Genomic DNA, 11059 nt, shown 5'->3' with positions numbered 1-11059 from the left:
CCATTTTTCTATATGTATTAAGCATAAATTGTGTCAAATTCCTACACAGAAATTAATTATATCACCTCCCCAGCTTCCCAAAATTGCAGGAGTTGGAAAGATCTGTGGCTTTCATTGTACATCAAAATATTTCATTACTTAGAATTGCTCTATATCATGCATTGATAGAGTTGACAATCTGTGGGTTTGGGTAAGAGTTCCTTTAGGTCTCTCCTGTAGTGGATTCTTGCCCTTCTTCCCAGAGTTAGCATGGGAAGGCCTGAGATAAACAGGCCGAGGCAAAAGCACTATTTTTCCTCAAGGACCCACTCTGATCCCTGAGGCTCATGTTGAGTACGACATACTAGAGAGAGAGACTGTCCCTCCATGGTGGCCCTTCATGACTCCTCTGTGACACTCAAACTCACATTTTAAGATTACGACAGCAGCATCTAGAAAGAGATGACCTGGCTTAGTCATCTAAGGACGCAGCCCAAAAGGCAGAGGGCAAGATTATCTGAAAGCAATCACATAGTAACCCCAAAGATTACACAGTCCTCCTTTTGGCCAAAGTGGGAAGTCTTTCTTCTGGGATTGGGAAAATTGTCAGGGTTTGGGAGCCAATCAAAAGGCAGGAATGTTCTCTTCTGTCAACCTTAATTATAGAGAGAGAAGTCTCTAAATAAAAGATTTATTTGGAAATAATATATAAGAATTGCAATTTAGGGCACACAAACAACTAGGGCAGTCCCTAGGTGTGTCCAAAGAACAAAGGAAAAGGCTAGGGTTTTCTTGGGGGAAAGAGAAAGGTTACCTAAGTTGTTCTGAAACAAAGTTCTGAGCAAATAGGGTCCTGCAGGAGCTAGTGAGGTCTCATTGGAGAGTGGGAGCAGTCATTAGGTAAGATGTAATCTCAAAGTTACAGTTAGGTCTTTGTGGTTTTTCTGTTGAACTGCAAAAACAGTTCCTGCAGCATAGACCTGGGTTCCCTTCCCCATGGCCTCCCGACTCCATTTTAACCTTGCATCACATGAATTACTCCATTTTGTATAAGTGACTTTCATACTTCTAAAGGAGAGAAGTTAGATGAATTACTATTTACCATTTTAGGAACCCTTTGCTCAGGAATGAATTAATCCTTGTATGACTATCCCTGTAGAAGGAAACACAGCACCATTTTGCTTCATAAGTGTTTTATTTTCAGCACACCACAGCTTAGAAATTGGGTTCTACTTATAGCATGCATGTAAATTGCAGAGGAGACTTTCGAGTGATTGGTACAGGCTCTAAGAAACTCTGCTGGAGAAGTACAATGTTCCTCCACTTAGGATGGGGCTGCATCCAGAGAAGCCCATCGAAGGTTGAAAATATCGTAAGTTGAAATGGATCAGGTTATGCCCTGATAAACCCATCATAAGTCAAAAATCGTTAAGTTGAACCATCATAAGTTAGGGACTGTCTGTAAAAACATCATTTGTTCACCACAGCCCCTGGGGATCTCACTGCCATTTGGATAAGAAATGTGCATATGGTTGAAAAGTCAAAATAACCTCTCTCCTGACAACCATAATTCCTTTTATTAGACATTTTTCACTGATCATTAAACAGCACAAATCCAGATGATGAAGTGCAGGCCAGTTCACAGGCCTGTAATTTAGTCCAGCTTGGGTGTGAGTGCATAGACAAACATGTACACAAATACAGACACACACACCAAAAACAAAATTAAAAAACATGCACATCTCATCATCCTGAAATCTACAGCATTTTATAGAGCTACGTTTTCTTTAAAATAACACCCTAGTGCACATGCATCTAAAACTTCCTTTTCCTGGTTGATACAGCAAGTCTGATTTCTTTTAAAAGAAGAGAGGGAGGAAAAAAGGCTTCCACCAATACGTTTATTTAAAAGGAAGCAAATTAAACAGAACTATGGTGATAACAGCAGATGTCTAGTTATAATTCACTTTCCTAATGCTGATTAATATATTCATGAACAAATCAAATGTATTGCCAAAAGAATGCTACTGTTAACACCCAACGGCTACTGGTTTCAGATGTACTTCTCAATCAGGCAAAATGTTCTTTCCCAGCTCCTACCACTATTTATTTTGCTTCCTGCCAATCTCAAAAATAATTTGTCTTGTGTGTTGTTTCCTCATAAATGCTTCCTGGTGCCTGATTGCTTTGCCTATGTGGCATCTGATTTCAAACTGTCATTGTACCTTTATGAACATTCAGAACTTTCTAAGCGCGAGGAGAATGCCCAAAAGGCATACAAAAATGAGGCTGTAATTAGATCAGCAGTGTTTGTTTTACAAGCATATCTAGTTTTCTGTGTATACCAGAAATCCCTCTTTCGCATCCAATATTGTATTCCCAATTCAAGTGCAGAACAGTAAATTAACATCTGGGAACTCTAGCTAAGAGGTCCTGGTATCAACGTGTTTAATTTATTATTATTGCAAAAGAATTGTTTTCCTATGATTAGTGAAATAGAAGTCATATAATATATTTAAGGATCTGCCCCCAAACCATTAAAAAGGGGGGAGGGGTGGGAGTGAAGAGAAAAAACAGGAAACAAAAGAGAAAATAGAAGTAATATTAGTTACCATATGATTTTTGTAGTAAACAATAGAATATGATGTGCAATAGTGCAATTTTCCTGTGCTAGTCCAAGAATGCAAGTCTTAATAGGAAGTCCACTGGTGTTACTTTTTGCATTTCAGGATTTAGTTGCGTGCTTGCCGGGGGTTTGAGTTCCTGCCAGACTTCTGACTTTGCGCGGAATCACTAATACTAGAGTCACTTTTACCCAGTCCAAGATGCCGGAGCTTCATATCCCAGCGCTGTGAAATTTAAAACAGAAAAATAGTCAGAACCATATATAGCCAGGGTCATTATTTCTGTGATTCTAACAACTTGGTAAGACTGCAAAGTCAGATCTCTAAAGCATTTTACTCCTTTTCTGAAAGTAAAACCCATATCCCAGGATAACAACCAAACTGATCTGATGCTAAAGTTTGCCATCCATAATATATGTAATAATGCTTTCTTATCAAATCATAAACTTAAAATTTCTGTCTTATAAATCACAATACAAATATTTACTCATGTCTGTTGATATTTCTGGTTCAACAAATGGAAGATTTCCATGGAGAATTTGAAGGAAAGGCTATATTTCATCCTCCTCTCTTAAGATACCTAAGACATAGCCTTTTAAAAATGGTGTGATTTGAGCAGTGAAACAAATGGAAATTTTTTGGAGGGATGGGATTCTTAAAGATATTTTTCTAGATAATATCCACCAAGTACAACAAACAAAACAGACAAGGTCCTGCCCTCATTCTAAGTTTTACAAAGAGGGTATCACCAATGTTTTTAATAACCACAGTTAAGTTTACTAATATTTCATATTAACAATGTCAATAACATTTACACATACTAGAAATTAAATGAAAATAATGTTATGGAATTATTGGTAGGGAATAAGGACTATAGTTGTACTTCTCTTTTTTTTTTTTTTTTTTGAGTTGGAGTCTCACACTGTCACCCAGACTGGAGTGCAGTGGCCACTCCCGGCCACTGCAGCCTCGACCTGCTGGGCTCCGGCGATCCTTCCACCTCAGCCTTCCGAGTAGCCAGAATTACAGGCATGTGCTACCACACCTGGCTGATTTTTTGATTTACTGTAGAGATGAGGTCTCGCCAAGTTGCCCAGGTGGGTCTCGAACCCACGGGCTCAGGCAATCCACTCACCTCAGCCTCCCAAAGCGCGGGATTACAGGCCGAGCCACCAAGCCCAGCTGAGTTGTACTTCTCAAACTCCAATGCACACAGAAATCACCTGAGGGACTTGTTAAAATTGCAGGTTCTCATTCAGTAGTTCTGAGATTTTCATACTTAACAAGCTACCAGATGATGCCTATGTTGCTGATCAGGTACCACAATTTGAGTAGCAAGGAGCTAATGTCAAGTGGTTCAATCTCAAATTCCAACCCCACCACTTACCATGTGAAGTTTCTTGAACTTACTAGACCTCATTTGCATCATGTATATATTGGAATTAATAATCTAATCTACTTATAAGTCTGCTTTAAAGATTGATTTTTAAAATGTATGAAGTGCTTAGCACATAATAAATTAGCTATTATTTGTCTATTACTATAAGCAATTATTCATTTTAGCACATTTTACTCCACAATCTTTCTTTCATATTTACAAAACAGTCTGATTCTAACTCCCCAAGGCAGTCAAAATGTCTTGATTTAAACAATCAGCTATAACAGAGACTTAGGTAAACAACCATTTGTATAGAAAAACCATAATAATATCTTTTAAAAATTCTTGATCTATCCACCGAGATATCAACTAAAGGCAACTCTGATTAGAAAACAATCATATTAGCCGGGTTCGGTGGCTCAGCCTGTAATCTCGCACTTTGGGAGGCTGAGGTGAGTGGATTGCCTGACCCTCCTGGGCAACTTGGCGAGACCTCATCTCTACAATAAATCAAAAAATTAGCCGGGCGTGGTAGCACGTGCCTATAGTTCCGGCTACTTGGAAGGCTGAGGTGGAAGGATCGTCGGAGCCCAGCAGGTCAAGGCTGCGGTGGATGGGAGCGGCCACTGCACTCCAGTCTTGAGTGACAGAGTAAGGCTCCAACTCAAAAAAAAAAAAAAAAAAATCATATCCTCCATAAAACTCTTTTTATATCCACAAATTGACTGGAAAACTGAAATAAAGATCTTAGTAATTCTGGCCGAAAGAGATTCTCTAACCCAAACTCTTTATCCCAGAGCATCTGCATATGACATAGAAATTATTCAAGTTATTGGTTTATTTCTTCCCTTTAGTATGTTTTTATCCACACTGAGAATATAGATGAACTCACAAGGATAACTCTGTGAGCCCCTGCAGAAAGCAATGGGAAATATTACTGCAGAAGGGGAAATACCTTACTAGGAACCAGGACAAACAAGCTATGTATTCTGTCAACAACACAACAATACTGTTTTGGTACCTCCAGAGGAGCAGTTAGGCCTGTTGCACGCTTTGCAGCAGGGATGTTGAAAGCTCTTCCAACTGGTACAGGAATTTAGGACAAATTCCTGTTCTGCATTAGCAAGCAGAAAACCAAATTAAAAAGACAGTAAGAGATTTCAACATCCTGAACAAGAGCCATTTTTTCTTTAATAAAACATCAAACTAATTGAAGAGATGCAAAGAGAGAATGCTCACAAGTCTGAACTTGAAATATATCTCAAGTATACTGGGGGGAAAAAATAACTTACTGGAGGGTAGTTTTTCCATACAAAATAATGCCTTTTACATTTTTGTAGGTCACTTAAACCCAAACGTGTCTGCTGTGTCAAGTGCCAGATGTATAAGATAAACTGCCCAGGGGTGTTGAACTTACCCTGTTGTAAATGTTTCCCAAGCCTTCAAACTCGCAGAAGGAAGAGGATGTATTATGTTTGGTACAGTTCCCACTCCCCTCACCCACACACACCGCCTTTTGGATTCTTTGTCCCCCTATGCATTTCCCCCACATTCTTTTCTTTGAAACAGATTTGCCTAGTGCAGTAAGAAGAAACAAACCCGTCTATAATAAAATAATTTACTATGTGATTTTTTAAAATGTATCAATTCCAGAATCTAAGAATCATTGGCTTAAAAGTAAAGCTACATTATTGCTATTGCTATTAGGACCTAATTTGGTCAGATCTCTGTCTTTTTGTTGTTGTTGTTAGAGTCGAGGTCTCACTTTGTCACCAAGGCTGGGGTGCAGTTGTACCATCACAGCTCACCACAGCCTCAATTTCCTGGGCTCAGGCAATCCTTCTGCCTCTGGGACTACAGGTGTGTACCACCACATGAGGCTAATTTTTTTAATTTTATTTTTTCAAATTTTTATTTTTGTAGAGATAATGTCTCACTATGTTTCCCAGGCTAGTATCAAACTCCTAGGCTCAAGCAATCCTCCTGCCTCGGCCTTCCAAAGTGCTGGAAATACAGGCATGAGCCACCATGCCCAGCCCAGATCTCTTACATCTAGATGTATGTGGCTACACATAGTACATAGGTATTGGTATCTATGGGTATTAATATTTCTCAAGTAGTTGACAGCAGGTATTTCACTTAAGTGACAGGTGACTGGTTTTCTACTTTGTTTTCTGTGTATTACATTGCACATAAAATATAGCCTTACCTTAACTTTTTTACCAAGCCGATCCTTCCATTTCTCAGCTATCGAGCCTTCTACCAAGAGTAATCTGCATTTTTAAAAGAAGTAATCATTTTAAAAAAATTAAAACCTATTACTGAAAAATACAAGGAATCAATGCCAAAAAAGACATACATGTTTATTCTGGAATCAGATAGCCAAGTTTTAGAATAGTAATTCTTAGCCATTTGGGAGTCATAGGCCCCTTTAAGAAACAAATGAAGTTATAATCCCTCTTTCTTAAAAAACACACACCCATAAGCTGTACACATAAACTTTTCTTTTCAATATATGGAATCAAGGGATCCAACTCAAACCTGCAATCCTCAGGAAAGTAGACAGATCCCATGGTAAGAATACAAGAGGAAGATCTCTAAAGAGAAATGTGGTCAGAGTAGGACAGACAAGCTCTTCAGAGCCCTTAAGGAGTGAATTACCTGGAACGCTCCTCATCTTCATAGCCCATGATGATATATTCCTCATTGACATTAAGTGGGGGACACAGGCAGCCAGAGCTAGTGTAGAGGTTGACGGTATCCCTTGGAATGTTCACCAGAGATGCCTTGAGAATCTCCTTCACCTCCACGACTGCAGTCACATCATGGCACTTAGTCTTTACCTCTTTAATCTTAGCCCGAATTACTGCAATAAAAGACAATAAAGCAGATATAGTAATATGACCCACAATAGGTCTCTCATTCAAAAAAGACAAAATGGGCTTCTATCTAGCCAATTCTTGTCCACTTGATACTCAATCTATAAAGTCTGCCAGATAGTTTTCCCTTAAACTGTACTGAGTGACACATTAACAACAGACCTGCCCCCTTAATCTTCAGGCTTGATCCCCTTCCAATCTGTGTGTGCATATATATTTGTGTATACAGATGCATATGTGTGTGCGTGTGATTTTGAGAAATCCATTTAGATAATCAAAGGTTAACTGAATAGTCTGATATAATTTTCCTCCAAAATTTTGTTTTGGAAGTGTGCATATGTATGTGTACAGTTCCAATTGCTGCCGACAAGAATTTAAACTGCACTGATTTCACTACATAAAAAAGACTTCTACTTTTTCCTCATTAGCATTCTTCTATCAGGTTTATCAACAGACCTTCCCAGATAAGCGGGTGTCTTTAGTGTTTTAAAGTTGCCTTGTTTGATAGTGTTCCAAACTGGTCCTGATGTATTTCCACCATCCTCATCTTAGCTCACCATTCAGACGTGATGAGCTCCTTTCTTCCTCTGTGTCAGTATAGGTTATCTTGTATACTCTCCTTTAGGCATACTATATTTTCTTCTTGAACAAAAACTGTCACCATGAGAACTTGTTACCTCATCTGCTTTGATGGCAAGCATTCCAACGTTCCTTCCTGTCACATACTACAGAATAAGTTCCAGCATGTCAAATGCATTCATCTACCTCTTTCGATGTTGATACTGGTGACCAATTTATCTCACAACAGTCAGCTTTACCTCTCAATGTAACGACAGATAGCCTGCAGTTGCAAGTATGTGACACAGAATCTAGAAAGCATAGCTCTGCTTCTTTTCTGTATCTCTCTCCTTTGAAAGAGTCAAATTCTTTAGATTCCTACTTCTGGTAAATGAGCTTTTTAAAGAGAAGTAAAAATGTCAATTAGTAAGAAAGCCAAAGGCATTTTCCCAGACACCTTCATTGCTTGAGTTCAATATCTATGGGTGTTTATACAGAAGAAAATAAAACACACTTTAGCCAAGTGAACCCACTTTTTGAAAACTTCTTAGGCACATATCTGCAAACCACTTTTATCTGAGTATCTTCCCACATATTTCATGGGTTCTAAACTTCAAAGGATTAGGGGGAAAAAAGCAATCCATGAAAATATAAAGCCAGCTAATAAACCATTCCCCCATTAATGTTCCAGCTTCATCTTAACAACTTACTAATCTTCTACCTGTACAACATACATATGACAGAAGTTTAATTACTAATAAGTTTTTTAAACTTTAGGACAAAACCTTATTTTTGCTTCACAGGTACTTTAATCCTCAGAGAGTTAGTTGCCTCAAACATAAGAATTTATAGCAAACAAAACATAGCTACCCAGCTCTCCCTGCTAGGTTCAATTTGCAAGTAGAGTTCCTTTCTATTAATGTTTTTTCTATTCTGTATTCTATTCATGTTTTTTCTATTCTGTATTTTAACAAAAGATGAGATTGTACTTTTTGAATTGCCATTTGGGAGAATCAGATGAATCTCAGCCCCAGCAGGCAGACATTTTTGTGTGTCCATGGCTTCATAGCATCCCTCCACTATTAGAGATTAGTGAACTGTGCAAGTGTTCTCAAGCTAATGATTTATTTACCCAGTGTCTACTATTTTCATTAGAAATTTTTAGCACATGTACTCACTCCAAAATAAATATCTCTCTACAAGACCTACTTTTTTATACAAGATATTTTGTTAAAACTCAAGAGTTTTTAACTGAATTAATCTGAATAAAGTAGAGGTTTTGTCTGAATTACTAATTGTTCCCACTCCTCACTTTCTTTTCTTCATAGACACACGCAGATATATCAGATAAAAATCAACATATTTTGGAAGTGAAAATATCTTTCCTTTGCAGAGTTTTTCCTTCTATTTAATCAGTTGTATGCCTGCCTTTTCCAAAGAAGCTGCAAGAAGTCCCAGACAAATGACAACCCTCAAACTATAAGCAACTCAGTTATTGCTTGGCTGTGAAAAAGAAATTATCTGTTTCTTTCTAGTAATTGTGATCCATATCCTATTTTATTTTATAACATTCACTCTGCTACCTTCTCCAAGACCTTCTCTATGACTTGTCTTTCAATTTTAACAAAAATAACAGCACCGGGCAACTCCCTCAGGCCCCCTCCCACTGTGGGAGCTTTTTGGTCCTCTCAATAAATCCTGCTTTCTAAAAACAAACAAACAAAAACAGCACCAACCATTGCAGCACTAAGGAAGGTGGATAAAGTAAAAATTGATAATAAGTAAAATAAATACAAATAACTAAATTTCATGATATAATATTTGTATTATGTTTTTGCTCTTTGTGTAATAGTACTTGAATGTTCATATGGTACTTTTCAGTCTTAAACACCTAATCTCCTGAAAACTAAGACCTTCTCTTCTCCTGAGGTTTTCCACAACAATTTGTACGAAAAGTGTTTTCAGATAAGCAGACAGGCATTTGACTTTTTAGATAAACATAACCTTTCAAACTTGGAAAATGTGTCCACCATTGGCTAAGAGAGGCTAGATTCCTTTAAAGATGAGAAGCAAGCAAAAAATAAAAATTGATTCCACTGAAGAAAAATGTGGGAAACAAGGTAAATTCATTTTAAAGAGATTTAACTAAGTCCATAATTTTTTACTCTATGCTTTTTAATACACCATATTTTCAAAGGTATTAAATATGATTCCTACAGAGTCTTATTTCTCTCCTTCCAATTCCCAAAAGTATAGCAGTAGAAATAAATCTACTCTAAATATCCCATATCCTCTAAAATAGGGCATGTAAATAATAATAAAACTCTCATTTTAATAATTAAGTTCACATTAACAGTCTATTTAATCTCCATGTTTATTCATTGACTTAGTATCAATAGCCTTATGCAGAGATGGTAATGTGTTCTTTATGAATCCCATAGATACTGGAAAAGATCAAAATAAAATGCCTAGGATGAAATAAATATCAATTAGTCCCTTATTTATCATTAATTGTTTCTTCTGGGTATGGGTCTATATAAATAAGTTTATAACTCTGAAACATATTAGTACCCAAAAGTATATTATAATCAATCAAAGCAACAACTTAGGTTCAAGATTCATTGATAAAATCAGGACAATAATACATCTCATGGGGGAAGTTGAGAAAATTAAACAAGATAGTGTATGGAAACCATGTAGTACTGTCCCTGGCACAAAAACAGCAAGCTTTATCATTCTTCAATTAAGTTTGTCAGCTACATTTGGATTGGTAGCTTTTTGATTAATAGTTTACCAGAATGTTGGATTTTCAGGTTAACCTAGATAACAGAACATTTCCTCAATTGAATACAATAACTTCTATAAGGGTTGCCTTTCAGTTCTGTCAATGTTTTCCATGGGATAAACTGGCTGAAGAAACCAAATTGGACTCTTGAACCATTCCTTGTGCATCCAAGCACTCTCTGTTCATCCCAATGAAGCACAAGGGATGGCTTATGCGGCTTCAGACACTTGAGCTCAAATCCTCCTCCATCCTCCCAGGTAGAGGAGTCCCATCTATCTTGAAACATCTTGGTGTACTTGATTATAGGGTTTTAAGGTGCCAACAATGTTGCTGACATGCTTCAAGATCAGCCATTTGTTAAGAATTTTGCCCACGTGAGACATTTTGATTGGTTGAGACACAGGGACCATACTCTTAATTAGTTGTCCTAATTTATTTGTTTTTAAGCCTAATTCTTAAACTGCTCTAATCATTTACGCACAAGTATGCATACGCGCGTACACACACACACACACCTCTTTCCTAATACAGCAGTTTATAAATCAACCATGAAATTATCCTTACCATAGTTGTAATTGTTCCGGAAATAGGTCTTCTGTGTGGCTCTAATAGGTTTACATTTACAGCGTTCTGAAAAATACATTTTAGTTATAAATACATTTTCAATATTTGCTTTCTTTTATTTACTCATTTTTTCAGTAATAGTAGATCGAAATTTGGTGGTGAGAAGGCTCTTGGCAATTCTAAGTCTCTAGTCTCTTTCTCCTGGAACTACAGTCATGTTCATTCTCTCTACACTCAAATGGTAGCAAGCTCATAGTTCCCACCCTCTCACAAACCACCCAAATCCTGAGGA

At 37.4% G+C, this 11059-nt stretch overlaps 1 protein-coding gene across 1 annotated transcript; it reads right to left on the bottom strand.

Annotated features, from left to right (window-relative positions):
* Positions 1–1862: 1862 nt before the first annotated feature.
* LOC103260301 (secreted frizzled-related protein 3-like) lies at positions 1863–10846 on the bottom strand. The gene is made up of 4 exons (XM_008057951.1): positions 10768–10846; positions 6643–6847; positions 6191–6254; positions 1863–2828 (listed from the first exon to the last, which is right to left on the bottom strand). Exons 1-4 carry the CDS (start codon positions 10844–10846, stop codon positions 2712–2714), a joined length of 465 nt encoding a protein of 154 aa, XP_008056142.1. The 3' UTR covers positions 1863–2711.
* Positions 10847–11059: the final 213 nt, after the last annotated feature.

The sequence above is a fragment of the Carlito syrichta genome, unplaced genomic scaffold (assembly GCF_000164805.1).
Source record: "Carlito syrichta isolate Samal-C Ts95f unplaced genomic scaffold, Tarsius_syrichta-2.0.1 Scaffold303167, whole genome shotgun sequence".
NCBI lineage: Eukaryota > Metazoa > Chordata > Mammalia > Primates > Tarsiidae > Carlito > Carlito syrichta.
This window is presented reverse-complemented; position numbering and strand designations above follow the sequence as displayed.

What these genes read in the sequence shown, in the direction of transcription:
- LOC103260301 (XM_008057951.1), bottom strand. Translation starts at nt 10,846, where the DNA reads ATGTATTTTTCAGAACGCTGTAAATGTAAACCTATTAGAGCCACACAG. An exon ending in GAAGATGAGGAGCGTTCCAG is followed by an intron (nt 6,255 to 6,642) that starts GTAATTCACTCC and finishes TTAAAAATGCAG; the next exon opens with ATTACTCTTGGTAGAAGGCT. An exon ending in GGCTTGGTAAAAAAGTTAAG is followed by an intron (nt 2,829 to 6,190) that starts GTAAGGCTATAT and finishes TAAATTTCACAG; the next exon opens with CGCTGGGATATGAAGCTCCG.